Here is an 18,553-nt window from a genome sequence, read left to right on the forward strand (position 1 = left end):
CTTCTCTCTCAGCGGGGAGCAATCATGGGTGTCAGGCAGCAATCGGAGTTGCCTGCCCGCTGCATTGGCTTCCCCAATAATAAATGGGGGTGGGAGCGCGCTGGTGCGCGCTCGCCCCCTAGCTGCCTGCACGCAACCAACGTAGGTCTACGTCGGTTCGTGCAGGAGGGCAGCAGGCGGGCGGTCCGGAAGCGGTTAATAGTATACCCCCTGGGACTGCTCATAGGTATAGCCAGATTCTTTTTCTGCCTAGTGTCTTACTCCTGTAAGGGACAGTATAACCCAATGGTTATGAAGATCAGGAGTTGTGTCCGTCAATGAACTGAAGAGAAAATTTCGTTTTTTCTCTTCCAGCGATTTGGCGCTTCACGCTTTAATGGTATGATTGGGGGCTGACATCCTTAGGTCCAGTGTACATAATAGCTTTCAACAAGCACATTTCACTGCGCAGGAAATCCAGAGATAAATTATGAAAACCTCGTGCTGCCTATGCAGTAAAAAGCTAAATGGCACATCATTCCACTTATGAGTTAGAACACATAACAATAATAACTGTATACACATGCAGCACTGCTCCTCATTCTGCCTCTCCCACTCGTCCTATCTCCAGTCTGAGTCTAGCAGCGGAACACAGTGATCACATGACATACTGTACCACGGAGGCGGTCATGTGATCGGAATGTCATCAGAGAGCTTCCTGAACAGGAAGCGACCAGTTCCAGAATCAAATATGGATGCTCCCACAGTGCATCTTACACATGCGGCTTTTTCTGTCAATAGATGTCCGAACTGTGTTAGCTGGAGCCGGCAAAACGTTCTGGCATGTGGAACGTGTCACTCTATAGCTTTATACAACCCGCAGGTAATGATAACTCGTCAGTGTAATGACAGGGGTATAGGGAGATCTGGGGATGCTGCATGAGCTTGGTGTATGCTGTCATTATACTTGTGTTTGTTGATAGGCAATAGGGGAACACGGTACTGTATCAAAGGACTGGGTTGAATGTAGTTTTATCTGGGTCTGCAGCCATTTGTACTTTTTCTCTGTGTGCTCTCTTTAATTTGGGTATTGATGCAGAGAACATGAACTGACAATTTACAAAGTGTTTAGAGTTCTATAAGGACTGGTTTATTACAGTGATATTAAAGGAGAAGTACAGCCAAAGGTAATTTGGCTGTACTTCTCCTGTGGATCAGAGAAGTACAGTTTGTTCTGCACTCCTGTAACCCGTTTTCAGCAGACAGTGGGCTGATGTCTGTTTTCTGGTGATGTCGCAGAGTTGGTGTTCCATGAAAATTCCCTACCCTCGTCACTTTCAGTGCACATACGTCATTGAACAGCTGAGCAGCTTCCCACTGTGCATGCTCACAGCTCCGGAGGGTAGGGTTTTCTAACGTTACACCGCATCAGCTGTTGCCGCGGGTACATTAAAACATCTCCGCTGCAACATGAAATCATCTCCGCTCCTACCCCTGTCACTTCCCTGATCTCGGCTATTAAATGTAAAAGCGGCGGCGGCGGCGGCGGGTCTATGAAAATATAAATCACGGAGCCGAGAGCTCCGTGATTTATATTTTCATACACCCGCCGCTTTTACATTTAGTAGCCGAGATCAGGGAAGTGACAGGGGTAGGAGCGGAAATGATTTCATGTTGCAGCGGAGATGTTTTAATGTACCCGCGGCAACAGCTGATGCGGTGTAACGTTACACATCACTACCCTGTGAGAATTCCCTACTCAAAAAACAACAATATCTCTCCTGCGCTCAAGTGGTATGCAGGAAGGTGAATCTTCTAGGCGGTTTTATGACACAAATGAAGTGGTCTTGCTGTCCCCCTCAGGACCAAGGGTATCCAAAAGGCACTACAAGAAAACAACAAGAGAAGGGCGCACCGACCTTGTGCATTACCACTTAAAAGTTTATTAAAATCAAAGAAGGGTAGTGTACAATATACTCACAAACGTAGCATATGAACAAGCATATAGGAAATGGGCACCGCTCCCTTCCAGGACACTTCTCTACTGCTGGATAGCGTGATGGCGTCCTCAAAACCTGATGTGGCTTACGCGTTTCGAGGGAGGACCCTCTTCCTCAGAGCCAGAGTGGCGATTTTGGCTCTGAGGAAGAGGGTCCTCCCTCGAAACGCGTAAGCCACATCAGGTTTTGAGGACGCCATCACGCTATCCAGCAGTAGAGAAGTGTCCTGGAAGCGAGCGGTGCCCATTTCCTATATGCTTGTTCATATGCTACGTTTGTGAGTATATTGTACGCTAGAATTCCCTACCCTCCTGACCTGTGAGCATGCACACTGGTAAGCTGCTCAGCTGTTCCATGACGTATGTAAACAGGAAGTGACGAGGGTAGAGAATTTTCACGAGGTAGGGTTTTTTAACGTTACACCTGTACAGACTGGGACAAGATCATAACATTGAAGTTGGGATCCGCCCACATGCCTGGACCAGCACCCGCCTCAGCCTCTCAGCGAGCCCCTGACAGCTTTAGCCGGTCGCTCCCATCTCCTCCACAGCCCTGCGCTCCAGTGAACGCAGGAGGGGGAGAAGGCAGAGCAGGGAGCTGCTGACTGACAGCAGCTTTCTGCTCAGGGAGCTGTGAGAACTGAGTGATCAGTGGTGTTAGATCGTCAGCGGGGGACAGATGCAGCATTGGACCAATGATTATGAAGTATGATTAAAAAAATTTCCCATACTTTTCTTTGAAACTCCTTGTACTTTTAGCAGCTGATTTCATCACTTACTGAGTATGTAGCTTCTCTATCTTTCAATACTTGCCTATGTTCCTTTTTAAACTTGTGCTGTGACTCCTGCCCCAGGTTTCCTGTTTCAGTGTGGCTCCTTTATCTTACAGAATACTATGGAGTCACCCTTGCTTGCAGGGTATGGAGTTGTGTCTCCCAAAGCTGAGTGCATCCATTGAAACACACAGCATTATAGCCTGGGGTGGCAGGGCATCGCCTCTCCCTTAGAAAACATGGTGGAGTGGGGTAATGTCATGCAAGGAGGGCAACTATGATGGGATTTGGAATCACTTACATCTAGAAACCGATTGTATGGTTCTGATGTTTACAGGTGTTAACCCCCCACTGCTGCTGTCAATCTCAGCCAGTGAGCCAATAAGGTGTGTGTGTGTGTGTGTGTGTGTGTGTGGGGGGGGGATGGGGGTGAGCCACGCTGTGTGTGTGAATGGATATACACAGGCAGTTCAGGAGTGGCTCTGCTCGAGTGCCCCTATACAAAGAAGCCAGGACCACTGATGGGTAGGGATGCACCGAAATGAAATTCTTGGCCGAAGCCGAATAATAATGAAATGTTTGGCCGAAGGCCGAATACCGAACGCGGTGTTTCACATTTTTTCCATTTATTTTGCCAATTTTTTGTCCTCTCTCTTGTCCTCTCGTGTCTCTCTCTCTCTTGTCCTCTCGTGTCTCTCTCTCTCTTGTCCTCTAATATCTCTCTCTCTCTCTCTTGTCCTCTCATGTCTCTCTCCCTAAATGTTACTGTAGGGAATGGGATTCAGTGCACACTGCAGCCTTGTACCATAGGGTTAATGTTAGTGACACTGTAAGGATTGGGAAGGATGCTGGGAATGGAAATCAGGAAGCATGCAGGCAGCCTTGTAAATTTTAATTGCAGATACAGGGCACTGGGCAGGTCAGGGTTAATGTGGTAACATCAATTACTCAGTGACAGTCAGTCAGTGTCAGTGTGGACTAGAGCTGCACGATTCTGGCCAAAATGAGAATCACGATTTTTTAGCTTGGAATGAAGATCACGATTCTCTCACGATTCTCTGTGTAACAAAAAAAAATTGGGATAACTTTACTGTTACGTTTTTTTTTTTATTAAAGTCTATTAATTTCGTTTGAAAGACTGCTGCGCAAATACAGTGTGACATAAAATATTACAACAATCGCCATTTTATTCTGTAGGGTCTCTGCTAAAAAAAAATATATAAAATGTTTGGGGGTTCTAAGTACTTTTCTAGCAAAAAAAAACTGATTTTAACTTGCAAGCAACAAGTGTCATAAAAAGATCCAGTCTTTAAGAGGTTAAACTTCCTTTCTCCCTGGCAGAGGGAAGGAAAAGATACAAATGTAATCATTTTTGTTTATAGTTACTGGGAGATGCTGATAGCCTTTTGCCTGGAGGCTTTTTTTTTTTTTTTTCCACAGCTGTTCTCTCTGCTATGCAGCTATGCAAAGAATCGAGCATATTTCAGGGTTAGATCGTCAGGAGGGGTGAATCGAGATCGCGATTTTCATACGATTAATCGTGCAGCTCTAGTGTGGACTCGATCAGATTATACAGTGACAGACAGTCTCTCATAGTGGTGGTAGTAGGAGGCTGGAGGTGGACTAGTAGGAGCCTGGAAAGGAGCACAGCCGCATACATACATTACTCACTCGTGCACTGCAGCCCGCCCCACACATTCAGTGAGTCTTACTCTCCTCCCTAGTTTTTTCAATGGCACATTCAGGAAGCCAATCACGCTGTGAGTAGCGGCACATCGGAACCAATCAGGTGTGCAGGCATGCGTGATTGGTTCGCTGTGCAGCTAATCATGGCGTGATTGGCTTCCTGAATGTGCCATTGAAAAAACTAGGGAGGAGAGTAAGACTCACTGAATGTGTGGGGCGGGCTGCAGTACACGAGTGAGTAATGTATGTATGCTCACCGCTGAAGTGTCCCGGCTTCCCCTGCCTAACACGGAAGTCTGTGAGTCCTCCTGTCCTCCTCCGAGTCCCTTCCCCCTGTAAATATCGTGACTTCGGCGATATGAATATCGCCTACGGCCACAGAACGATAGTCGATATCATATCGACTATCGTTCAGCCCTATTGTTCGGCACAAAATTATTCGGCCTTTTGACTTATTCGGCCGAACACCGAAAGTGCTATTATTTCTATTTTCGGCCGAATAATGTTCGGCCGCCGAATATTCGGTGCATCCCTACTGATGGGTGACCCAAAAAGAAGAGCATTAGAGGCTGCTCTGTAAAAAAACATTGCACAGATCAAGTAAACAGTGTAACATGTCCATCATTTAAAAAAAAAAAAAGGAATTTTCTTTTGCAAATCGCTTTAAAGGGAAAACACATGGGAACATTTTCATATATTGCAGAGATGTACTTTATTTTGCCCTGATATACCCTTTAAATTGTAATTGTACATAAGGGTAAATGGTAAAAAGAAAATGCATACTACCCAATGTATTTTGCTATACTACTCAACCACACCCACTCCTAGAGCTTTAAAACCTAAAGACCAGTTATTCTATAGTACAGGATAAGAACTAGGAGAACAATTTTGAAATAAGACAGGAAGCATGCAGGGTACATAGGAAAATGACCGAAGTTCCAATGCTTTGCAGACTTATTTAAAAAAAAAATAAATAATAAACGCACATTTCTTTTTTTTTTTTTTTTCAAAAGTTGGACTTAGGCCCCTTTCACACACACTGTCCATCGGACGGAGTCCGTTTTTCTCAGCGGCGGATCAATCCGCTGATCCCCCACTGAGCAGGAGGATGACAGCTGTGTCTCCGTGCTGTGTGCGGAGACACAGCTGTCAGATCCCCATGCATCTCTATGGGGGAAATCGGATGGGAACGGACCGTCGGTCCATTCTCATCCGATCCCATCCGATCCGCTGGACGGATGGAAATTAGGGTTTCCATCCGTCCAGATTTGACAGATCGGATCGGATGTCAGCGGACATGTCTCTGCTGACATCCGATGCCCCATAGGTATGCATGGGGTGACCGTTCAGATCCGCCAAAAAAACTGACAGGCGCATCTGAACGGTCTGCCTGTGTGAAAGACCCTTAAAGCTAGTACACACGGGCTGAATATCGTCCTGTTTAACAGGAAATGACCAACATTCAGCCCCTATGTGCAGCAGCCTGTCCAACAGAAGCCGATCTAACGACCAGCTTTTATTAGATGGGCGTGCTTGAAAACCAGCAACCGATCAGAACACAATATTACAGCAGGGAGATCAGTGTACTAAGATTGCTTGTGTTAGTACAGTGATCTGTCAGTTTTTTTTTTTTTCGTTCAGCCTGCGGATTGAACAAAAAAAACTCCCTGAGTGTACCAGGCATTAGCCCTTAAGCCCATCTGGTTGCAAAAAACCCCCCAAAAAACACAACACATTGTTAATGTATTGTTTAACCAGCAATTTGAATCCATGTACATAATATATAGACTTACATTTTTATTGTTCTTTGTGTCCTATAAGCCACTGTTGGCCACTAAGACTGGAGCAACATAAAGGCTAATTAATAGGGTGCTATGGTCAAATAAAAAATCATATGTGTGATGTAGGCTGCCCATACCATGCTCTCTGTTTTCTTGTAGCCACTGGAATGTTTTGTAAAACCCTGTTGATCCTGCCAGTAGAAACCTCTAGAGCAGAAGGTATTCTGTTAGTTGACTTGATAAAGGGTAATTGCGCCTCCCTCGAAATGTTAGTCTACTTTTAGGTATGGGACATTGGAAAACCTTTTCCATCTGAACTTTGAGTGCTGTCTTTTTTTTTTTTAATTGCACCACTAATGAATCACGCACCCACCTTCATTAATGGCTTAGAAGTTTGTGTGGTATGGTATGAACTATCTTGGCAAATATAAAACTGACTGAGAATCTAACCTTTTTGTATTCTGTTCAAAATGTATTAAAACATTTTGGGCTTAGATCTGTTTTATACTTTGAAAAAAGGATTCAGTTCTTGCCACTTTATTGTAATTAGATAGCTAGTGTTATTGGGTAAAGGGTTCAAAAAACGTTTGTCTTCTCAAACTGTTGATTAACATTTTTTTTTCTTATTGTTTTAGGAAAAGACCGTAATAACTACTCTAAATGGACACACTGGAAGGGTTAACTGTGTGCAGTGGATTCAGAAACCTGACTGTAGTAAGTTACATTACTTGTGCTTGAGATTCCTATTAGATATGCATACGCTTTGTTTTGTTGCCTAATCAGAGTTGTATAAAGTACTCGAAACCCATACTTGAGTAAAAGTACAAGTGCTCGATCAAAAAGTGACTTGAGTAGAAGTACTAAAGTATTCAACATTTTTTGTACTTAAGTATTGCAAGTAGTTTTTTAAAAAATTTTGCTACTCAAGTACTGAAAGTAAAAGTACAAGTACTGTGTTATGTAGTTATTAAAGAAAGAAGTCAAAAGTTTGAACATCATATTGTTTTTTATTATTTCAAATGCAGCTTTTATTTATACATACAGTAGCATTTATTTTCGTATGCGCTAATAATACATATGTTTTGAGCCTCATGAAACCTGCCATCTACTGTTCTGGCAGTGGTAATTTTTATAGTTGTAACGAGTAACTATGCAGCACAAAAAAAATATCGGAGTAGAAGTATTGAAATCATTGAAAAAATGTAGTTAAGTAAAAGTGGAAGTAGGAGAAAAAAATTCTACTCTAGGAAAGTACAGATTAGGGCTGCCACGACGCGTCGACGTTGTCGACTACAAAAAATCGTCGACGCGTCAACGCGTGACGTCACACGCCCCCTGGCCGGCCGCCGCGCCGCTTGAAGCATTGAAGCATTGCCGGCCGGGTGAAATCCCCCCCCCCCCCCCCCGGGCTGTGTCCACACCGATGTCGGAGACAAGAGGTGAGCGCTGACCGTCTCCAGCACCCCCTTACTCCGCCACAGCTTCTGCCGCAACACATTCGCCATCCTCCCCGATCACCCAGCTACTTAGAGATGTCACATGTGCGGCGCTACAACGGCTTGTACTGTACTGTGGCGGCTTGTAATGGTCTGTACTAGATGGGAGGGCTTACTGGGGGGTCTGTACTGGGAGGGGGGCTTACTAAGTGGTCTGTACAGTACAGACCACTTGGTAAGCCCCCCTCCCAGTACAGACCCCTCAGTAAGCCCTCCAACCTAGTACAGACCCCTTAGTAAGCCCCCCTCCCAGTGCAGACCTCTCAGTAAGCCCACCCACCTAGTACAGTCTGTACTAGGTGGGAGGGCTTACTGAGGGGTCTGCACTAGGAGGGGGGGCTTACTAAGGGGTTTGTACTAGGTGGGAGGGCTTACTAAGGGGTCTGTACTAGTGTACTGGGAGTGGGGCTTACTAAGTGGTCTGTACAGTACAGACCACTTAGTAAGCCCCCCTTCCAGTACAGACCTCTCAGTAAGCCCTCCCACCTAGTACAGACCTCTTAGTAAGCCCCCCTCCCAGTACAGACCCCTCAGTAAGCCCTCCCACCTAGTACAGACTACTTAGTAAGCCCCCCTCCCAGTGCAGACCCCTCGAGGGGTCTGCACTGGGAGGGGGGGCTTACTAAGTAGTCTGTACTAGGTGGGAGGGCTTACTGAGGGGTCTGTACTGGGAGGGGGGCTTACTAAGGGGTCTGTACTAGGTGGGAGGGCTTACTGAGGGGTCTGCACGGGGAGGGGGGGGCTTACTAAGTGTTCTGTACTAGGTGGGAGGGCTTACTGTGGGGTCTGTACTGGGAGGGGGGGGTTTAGTAAGTGGGCTGTACTAGGTGGGAGGGCTTACTGAGGGGTCTGTACTGGGAGGGGGGCTTACTAAGTGGCCTGTACTAGGTGGAAGGGCTTACTGTGGGGTCTGTACTGGGAGGGGGCTTACTGAGGGGTCTGTATTAATTACAGGATTAATTAGCTAATCAAAAAAACACTAAATTAAGCAAATAAAATAAAAATAATCGTTAGATTAGTCGACTAATCGTAAAAATAATCGATAGATTAGTCGACAGACAAATTAATCGTCAGTTGCAGCCCTAGTACAGATACCGCCTTTCGGTACTTAAATACAGTAGTGAAGTACTTCTACTAAGTTACTATACATCTCCGTGCCTAATGCGCATATCTATGATATGTAAAAGTGAAACCTCATTTTTTTTGCTTTGGGTAGAGTGTGAAAGTGTTAGAACCTCTATTGGGTTTTTATTGATTACTTTGTCCTTATATGTCTGCTATTAAATATGGAGTGGTGCAGTCACTGTCTGACTGCATTATGATAATGTCCACTAGGGGAGGAAACAGCGATTTACCAACTCATGTGCCAGGCTCTAGGACAGTGATGGCGAACCTTGGCACCCCAGATGTTATGGAACAACATTTCCCATGATGCTCAACTACACTGCAGAGTGCATGCACATCATGGATGGAAATGTGGTTCCAAAACATCTGGGGTGCCAAGGTTCGCCATCACTGCTTTAGGACAATGAGTTGCTGCCCTTGGATTAGAATGAAGCCTTTGAGAGGCTGCTTCTAATGGAGCCTAGTCACACAGGTGTGTTGCTTCATATCTGCATACCATTCATTTTAAATTGGTTAAAAAGAAGCTGTCTTTGAATTGAATACTATGTACACACTGTAAATTGTAAATGTGGTCAGATTGCAAAACAAATGCAATATAAGAAAGCCACCATCAGAACTTTTGTAGATTTTTAGTTTAGTATGTCAGATTGTCAGAATAAACATTTACAGCAGAATTCCAACCAATAATAACGAAATAAAACAAAGATAAAATTAACAAAACCAGCTTTTGTTGCAAAATTGCACATTTAATACCAAGATTTCCCTCATAGTCCTTTTCTCTTTTTTTTTTTGGACAAAATTTCTTCAGTCTGATTGCCAGTTTCATTGAATGCACTTTCTTTGAGCCCAGGTCATCCTGGGTCTTCACCCGGCTTGTGACAGCACAGTGATGAGCTCATCTCTGTCACCGTACTTCCTCTTATTATCAGCATACTTCCACATTAACTGATTGGCTCCTTGTACTGCTTCTTCCTCTCACACTCTAGCCCTGCTATACAGGGATTTCAAGAGGCTAAAAGTAGTTTAAATTCAGGTACTTAGACTAATTTGTAGTGGTGCACCGAAATTTCGGCCACCGAAATTTTCGGCCGAAAATGGGCTTATTCCATTTCGGCCGAAATAGGGTTAAAAATGCAGATAGTAAAGATGGCCGCCGTGAGCGCAGCGCAAGTTTCAAAAGACCCGCCTCTGGCCGTCCTTTCCTTTCTAAAGATCCGCCTCTGGCCGTCCTTTCCTTTCTAAAGATCCGCCTCTGGCCGTCCTTTCCTTTCTAAAGACCCGCCTCTGGCCGTCCTTTCCTATCTAAAGACCCGCCTCTGGCCGTCCTTTCCTTTCTAAAGACCCGCCTCTGGCCGTCCTTTCCTTTCAAAAGACCCGCCTCTGGCCGCCGGCAGCCCGCCTCCCGGTGATGTCACTACTACTAAGCTCTATGCATGAATGAACAAACAGACCCGGCGGGCGGGTGAGCGGCCGCTAATAGCTGTAACTAAGTATGCTCTTCACCTTGTTATCAGGCGGGTATCTTCGCTGACATGGAAGTGAAGAGCTTACTTAATTACAGCTATTAGCGGCCGCTCGCCCGCCCGCTGGGTCTGTTAGTTCATTCATTCATGCATGCATAGATCGTAGTAATAGTGGCATCACCGGGAGGCGGGCTGCCGGCGGCCAGAGGCGGGTCTTTTGAAACGAAAGGACGGACACCGGAGGAGCTGCAAGTAAGGACTCGGAGATGGAATCATTGGGATGGGGAGGGACATTTTAAGTAAGTACATGCTGTTTTATTGAATCATTTTACCAAAAAAATATTATACTACGGACAGTTCATATAACGGAGGAAATTGAGGAGGAAACCCAGGATCATTGCAGATGGAATACATTTATTTTAAAGACCCAAAAGCCAGATAAAGCATTTGGAGGTCCCCTAGACATGAGCAGATATACACAGATCAACATACAAAGCTATGCAATGCTATACTGTTACCTTACAGCAGTAAGGTGAGTGGCCTGTGAGCACTTAGTTGTTATTACATTGAAGATTTAGGCAGGGGGGGGGGGGCGCTGAGCCAGGGGGGGAGGGAAGCTGAGGCGAGGTTACCAATGGTATTAGTATTATGCAGCATGAGGGGGTTAATGTATTGCCACTGCTGGTCACTGATGCATTAGTGACCGATCAGTGACAGTTAACCCCTTTGTGCTGCATTAGTTCACCAGTATCAGTGCAACCAGTGTTAATTAACACTGATACTGGTTGCACTAATGCAGCACAAAGGGGTTAATTAACTGCCACTGATCGGTCACTAATGCACCAGTGACCAGCAGTGGCAATACCTTAACCCCTCATGCTGAATACAAATACCATTTGGGGAAAAAAAGTCATTTTCGGTTTCGGTTTTCGGCCAAGGGCATCCTGCATTTTCGGTTTCGGTTTCGGCCCAGAATTTTCATTTCGGTGCATCCCTACTAATTTGCATTTAAAAAATAAACCTAAAATGGATGTAAACTCTCACATATACCCAGTAAAGTGAACAGCCTAAGATGATATACAGAGATAAAACCAATCTTCCTACATAAGTTTTACTTGTATATGTGCTGCCTTCAGCTTTCTATACTGTTTAGAAAGTGCATGGCCTGTTTGAATTTTCTCTTCCTGAGTTACTTGTGGGTGTGGATTCTTGCCATACACTGTGAGACAGCTGATTGGAGGAGAGGCGCACACCCCCTCTCCACATAGGCAGAAAAAGAAAGAAACATGAAGAGCTGTGCTATGAATAGACCAGCTGTCTGCTAATCTGTTTCAATGCACAATTCTGTCTGGTTTTATCTCAGCTGATGTAGAACTTGTCAGAAGTTATGCTGATAACAGAGGAACGAAGCAGGAGAAAGCCACAGAACTTAGGGCTTTAGGGAGAGATAAAAGTAGTAAAAGTACAATAAGTAAACTAAGTATAATAAGTAAACACTACAGATAGATGTGCCCAGGTCAAATTTTAATGAATGAGGTTTACATCCACTTTAGGGATGCATGTGTGACTAAAGAGCTCCATTCATTTATGCCTGCATAGTATTTAACTTTTAATGAGATTTTTCTTTAATGTTTTTATCCTAATTAAGGTGCTGAAACTGAACTTGTATCTGGCGGATCTGATAAAAAAGTGATCATTTGGAAGACAAAGGAATTCCAGGTAACCACACATTAGACTAATAAAATGTATTCTATACCTACATAATATTACCAAAGTAAAGGAAAGCAGTGTAAACCCAAAAAGCCCTAGCCAATTTGTGCTAATCCAAGCTTTGAACATTCTTTGTTTTCAGTATTATTTATGTTAAAATCATACGCATATTGGAAATGCAGATGTGTCAAAAGCTGACTTGTATGTTACAGTCTAACTGTACGATCTCCTTAAGATTTAATACTGAAGTGCAACCAAAATAAACAAAAAACACAAGAGACATAACTTACAGTAGGTATGTTGTGTCCCTTGTGCAGATGCCTCTTCTGTTGGGTGAAATTTTCCTCTGCCTTTGTCAGCCCCCCCTCGTCACAATCTTCTGGTGCAGCGGGGGTTAATAGAACTGTGTGAGCTGTCACAGACTCATCAAGTGTGGCCAACTATGCCCCTGCCATTTCCACCTCTTCTATGAATGGAGGAGGCAGACCTTACACTAATTTTGCCTGTCTTCCATTCATAAATCCTGTTTCATTCATAGAAGCTGTACTATGGCTTCTATAAATCGAGCAGTAGGGTGTAAAGGGCAGACCTTGTCAGGTACTCTTGATGAGAGCCTTTGACAGCTCCCACAATTTATTTAACCCCAGCTGCACCAGAGGATTACAGCAGGGGAGGGGGGGGGGGAATGGATGGCAGAGGATTTCACCTAAGAAAGAAGAAGCATAAGCACAAAGGGGCACATCCTACTGACTGTAAGTTATGCCCTTTGTGCTGAGTTTTCTGTTTTTTTTTTTTTTTTCCCTATTTGGCTGAACTTAGGCTGGCTACACGTTTATACAATTTTCTGGTACAATTTTCCATCGGATATACCAAAACCATATAATATGACGTCAAACCTAAACACTTTTAATTTGTGTGCAATCAGACAGGCCCTTGCACTACACAGCTGAAGGTAAATCTAAAGAAAATTGTACTATAGAAATTGTATAATGTATAGCCAGCATTAAGCTTTACCAACAACTGCTTAGTGCAAAGGCCTATCTGAGTGGATGCAAGGTGAAATAATACGCTGCGGCACTGGCTTGGGCACACTCTATCATATTTTCTGGCAATGTCCTCTCATACAACCCTTTTGGGACATGGTGGGGTCAAAGATACAATCGGTGACGGGCCTGTCCTTCCCGTTGGATCCCCTACATTACCTTTTGGGCCTTCCCTTCCCCGGGGTTTCCAAACCCACCAGGCGATTGATATCTTATCTTCTGGTTGCGGCCAGGAGAGCAATCCCGTTGTGCTGGCGGCAGACGGGACCGCCTGATGCTGTTCTCTTTCAGCGCCTGGTGGTGGAGATATGGAGAATGGAATTCCTTACGGCTACGGTCCACGATGTAGTTTCTCATTTTAATGCTGTCTGGGCAGATTGAGACCTTCAGGATTCTGCCCTGATATGAGTATTCTTTCGTTTGCTACTGCTTAGCATCTCACCTTTATTATGTCAATTGCATACTTGTTTCTATGGCCAGATGTGTGCTTTGTATTGTTTCTTCTTTTCTGTCCCTCATTATTTGCATATGCCGACTGGGACTGTTTTGAACTGCCTTGCAATGTTATTGTTTTTGGGGTTCCCTACCCCTTGTCTGTTCATTATCCTTGTTTATATTTTCAATAAATATTACAATTATAAAAAAAAAAAAAAGGTGAGATAATAAAGTGTATCCAGTGCTAAAAATTTCTGTGGGCATCAGAACAAAGAGGGTGAATCCCCCCATTGGGCATACTTACAGCAATAAAAACTCAAGAGGGTTATTAAAGTACAGCTGTGGCCAAAAGTTTTGAGAAGGACACAAATATTAAATTGGAGTTCCACCCAAAAGTGGAACTTCCGCTTTAAGGCCTCCTGACCCCCTGACATGCCACATTTGGCATGTCCTTTTTTTTCTTTTTTGGGGGGGGTACCTAGATTTGACAGGTACCTGCTCCCACTTTTGCTCTGGCCACCTAGGCGGCTCGAGCGGAAATTCTCCTCTCCCCCTCCCTACCTGCAATCTTCTGGGACACGTCAACAGGTACCAGAAGATTGCCCCTGTCCACTCGGGACGCGCAATGCGACTCGTGCATGTGCAGTGCGCACTCAGCTGTGAAACTGCAAGCTGTCACAGCCAGGTGCCCATGCTAGTGATGCCGGCGTCGTGCTGAGAAGAGGGATAGAACTGAGGCTCCCGCCGGCCACGTCGCTGGATCCTGGGACAGGTGAATATGTGTTTATTAAAAGTCCGCAGCTACACTTTTTGTAGCTGCTGACTTTTAATAAACACAAAAACGGGTGGAACTCCACTTTAGTTTTCACAAATTCTGCTGCTTGTGTTCAGATATTTTGTCAGATGTTACTTTGGTGTTCTGAAGTATAATTACAAGCATTTCATACTGTAAGTGACAAAGGCTTTTATTTACAATTACATTAAATTTATGTAAAGAGTCAATAGTTGTAGTGTTGACCCTTCTTTTTCAAGACCTCTGCAGTTCGCCCTGCCATGCTGTCAACCAACTTCTGGGCCACGTCCTGACTGATGGTAGCCTATTCTTGCATAATCAATACTTGGAGTTTGGCAGAATTTGTGGGGTTTTTTTTTGCTCACCTGCTGATTGAGGATTGACCACAGGTTCTCAATGGGATTAAGGTCTGGGAAGTTTCCTGGCTTTGGACCCAAATGTTTAATGTTTTGTTCCCTAAGCCACTTGGTTATCACTTTTGCCTTAGGGCAAGGTTCTTCATCATGCTGGAAAAGGCATTGTTCGTTAACCAAACTTTTCTTGTTTGTTGGGAGAAGTTGCTCTTTGAGGATGTTTTTGTACTATTCTTTGTTCATAGCTGTGTTCTTAGCCAAAATTGTGTGTGAGCCCACTCCCTTGGCTGAGAAGCAACCCCACACATGATTGGTCTCAGGATGCTTTACTGTTGGCATGACAGCACTAATGGTAGCGTTCACTTTTTCTTCTCCAGACAAGGTTTTTTCCGGATGCCCCAAACAATCGGAAAGGCGTTTCATCTGAGAAAATGACTTTACCCCAGTCCTCAGCAGTCCAATCCCTGTACCTTTTGCAGAATATCAGTCTGTTTCTGATGTTTTTCCTGGAGAGAAATGGCTTCTTTGCTGCCCTTCTTGACACCAGGCCATTCTCCAAAAGTCTTCGCCTCACTTTGTGTGTAGATGCACTTACACCTGCCTGCTACCATTCATGAGCAAGCTCTGCACTGGTGGTTCCTCGTTCCCACAGCTGAATCAACTGTAGGAGACGGTCGTGGCACTTGCTGGACTTTCTTGGGTGCCCTGAAGCCTTCTTCACAAATGCAGTGGAAATGTTGTTCATGGGATTAAGTAAATTTTCATGGCAAAGAGGGACTTTGCAATTAATTGCAATTCATCTAATCACTCTTCATAGCATTCTAGAGCATATGCAAATTGTCATCATAAACACTGAGGCAGCTGACTTTGTGAAAATGAATATTGGTGTCCTTTTCAAAACGTTTGGCTATGACTTTATATGTGTAGCAGATTTTTCAGGCATTGGGCCTGATGTGGGTCTGCCATGGTTACCGGTAACACCTTCAGCCCATTTAAGCTGAATACCCAAGTGTGAGATTGGAGACCATGACCATTCCGGCATATTTGGTTTGTTTTTTTATTTAATATTGGGGATGGGAGAAGGGAATGAGTGGGATACTCCTCTGGCTCAACTAGGTACAAATGGGACACTTTGTGGAAAAAATGCCTTTCTTCGCTGTCTTGACGCCGGCTGGATGCCGACCAACGCTTGCTGGCGCTTGGAAAAAAAAACACTGACTTGCTGAACTGTACTTGATCTTGACTTCTGACACTCTGTTCAGCTCAAAAGTAATGGACTGTACTTTAGACTTGACTTCTGACACTCTGGGTAGCTCAAAAGTCCTGCATCCAGCTCCCTCCAGTCCTTCCTGACTGAGGTAGCTCCTGTAACTGCTTGTGCTGCTGCAACTCTCAACACTGTACACTGCACGCTGTACACTTTTAACTCTTTAGGGTCCAACCGCTGGCGCCCCCTTTGCACTTCAGGGTCCTCTGACTAGGCACCCCCTCTACACTTCAGGGTCCTCTGACTAGGCACCCCCTCTACACTTAAGGGTCCTCTGACTAGGCACCCCCTCTACACTTCAGGGTCCTCTCACTAGGCACCCCCTTTATACTTTAGGGTCCTCTCACTAGGCACCCCCTCTACACTTTAGGGTCAATACTGGCACCCCCTTTACACGTGCTCCTGCACCGGCTAGCTAGTTCCTGGATCCCTTGGACCTTCACCGGAGTGGTCCCCTCTCGCTAGGCAAACCCCCAGGGGGCAGTTGCAGTACTCACAAACTGTGAATGCTTTCCTGAAACTGAACCCCTCTCAACTCCGCTGGTCCTTCGCACACCGGATCCTCTCTGCAGTTCAGCTCAGCCCTCTGTCCCCTCAGGCAAGCCGCCTGGGACACCTTATCCTGCTGACAGGAGGAGAGACAGCCGTACTCTCCCTCCTGGGACTCTGCTTCCTGCCAAAGACTCTGCGCTATGCGTTCCACTCAAACTTATACCCACTCCCAGAATGCTGTGTGGCAGAATCTGCCTTTCTGGGGTAGATACAGGCCTGAATGCACCATTGGCTGGGTTTCCTCCACCGCCCAATTGTAACCCTTTCATGGAGCACAGTGACTCCCCAGTCTCAACAGCTACACCTGGGAGACCTGACAGCCCAGCTGAAAATCATGGCCCTGCTGTTAGGCAGCCAGGGCCCACTATACTTTACCTAGCACCTACTTTGTAGGGTGCTACATATGTAATATGTAAAAAGAGTGTTATGTGGCCAATGGTCACTAGGACAGAGAGGATGCAACTCTCCAATGTGAACACAGCAATAAAAACTCAACAAGCATCCTAATCCTTCCCCACTGTGCAGAAATTGAAAAAAATAAAGCTTGGCTTTAGGGTACACCCTCACAGTACATAGATGTTGGTAAATATAAAGAAGAATATACAGTCAGATTGTAACGTGTGGTTAGCTTTAGACATGTTTAGTTTAGCTATGTCTAATAGTCTTTACGTTGTTGAATTATATACTGTATATGCTATAAAACTGAAAGTGAGATCAGTTTATGCTAGCATAATAAAGGATACCTGTCTTGGTTTTTTTTTTGATGCATGTTAAGCCTCATCTCTTCTTGCTGTGCCCCCCCCCCCCTTGTGTTATGGGTGTGCTTTGGATGGTTCAGACAGATGTAAAACTCTGTAAATTCATAAAGAATGTACAAACCCTCCTACTTGCCCAAAAGCTAGCTTAGTGCATAGTAATGATTGTACCAACAGGCTATGTAGATATTTCCCTCATGCATGTCTCATTTCTTTGTAACAGTGGAGCATAAATTATAGATCTACTAATATGCTCTATTCCACTCCTACTTCTGACCATAATCACCCCTTACTAGGGTCAGTTTCCAACTTTCTGCTTCTGACTCCGATTGATACTCCATCCTGCTTCTCTTCCTCAACCATGCTCCCCTCCTGCTATTCTGTTCACAGCCCTTATTGCATCCAGCTTTACCATTGCTAACCTTGGTCCAAGATCAAATTCTGATCTGCCACCCCCTCTGGCTGCTCTCCTAATAGTTTGTGTAGTCACCTTTCCCTCCTACTTTTATTTTTCTGTCTTTGTTCTCTGTCCAATATCCCCTCCCTTTCTGACTCCACTTGCCTTTTACCGGTACTGTTTCTCAGTCCTTGTCCAGATCCTGCTTTAAGTTCCTTGCCTTTCAGATTATGCCTCCATATGCCTTTCTCCCCAGTCTTTGGTTGAGGACCTTCTACATCCTGATCCTCTTTCACTCACCACTAAACTCAGTTCTTACTCTGCCTCTTGAGATTCTTGCACTCCTGCCGATATATACTACAAATGATACAATACATTTGACCACATAATCATACATGTCTTGAAAAAATATTGTGTGATCGATCGAGAAAAATAATGCATATAAGTGTCTTATGAATTACCCAGAGGTCCAGGAATTACTCAGTCTGAATTCACCCACTCAATAAAATAAAGCCGAAAGGATAATTTAAATTCTGTTGGCTAACTTGTTTCTGCTTTTTTTTCCTTTGCAGACCAATAAAGGCCTGTTAAACATTTAGTTTAAATTGGCTAAATATATTCCAGGTGCATCAGAACAAAAGGTTTGCAAAATCATGACATTTTCTTTCTTTATAAAGCAGCCACATCCTGAGTAGAAAAGCCTTTCCCCTGGCAGCATGTTGCAGAGAAGGACTCTTGCCCTCTTTCTGAAAGCAGTGGTCTCTCTGCAAGGGTCCAACATGCCATTTATTGAGCCGGCGCTCTAGCCAGCCAGCTCTCAAGTTGACAAAAGTTAGGCTGCCGTCTATTTGTATAGCTAAAGGTCTGACTCTACAGATGTGTCAGACCTCTGCAGAGAGATCACTGCTTCCACACAGAAAGCAAGGGTCCTTTTCTGTAATATTAT

General features: G+C 44.6%; 1 protein-coding gene across 1 annotated transcript in view; it reads left to right on the forward strand.

Moving 5' to 3' along the window:
- The first annotated feature begins 711 nt into the window (after window positions 1–711).
- Window positions 712–18,553, forward strand: part of ELP2 (elongator acetyltransferase complex subunit 2) — a 266,743-nt gene continuing 248,901 nt past the window's right edge. Inside the window, exons 1-3 of the mRNA XM_082259224.1 lie at window positions 712–862; window positions 6,854–6,932; window positions 11,951–12,021. Of these exons, the coding sequence (XP_082115350.1) occupies window positions 731–862; window positions 6,854–6,932; window positions 11,951–12,021 (282 nt within the window). The 5' untranslated portion in view covers window positions 712–730. The remainder of the gene's footprint in view (window positions 863–6,853; window positions 6,933–11,950; window positions 12,022–18,553) is intronic.

Source organism: Pelophylax lessonae (genome assembly GCF_965119305.1).
Source record: "Pelophylax lessonae genome assembly, chromosome: 5".
Lineage (NCBI taxonomy): Eukaryota > Metazoa > Chordata > Amphibia > Anura > Ranidae > Pelophylax > Pelophylax lessonae.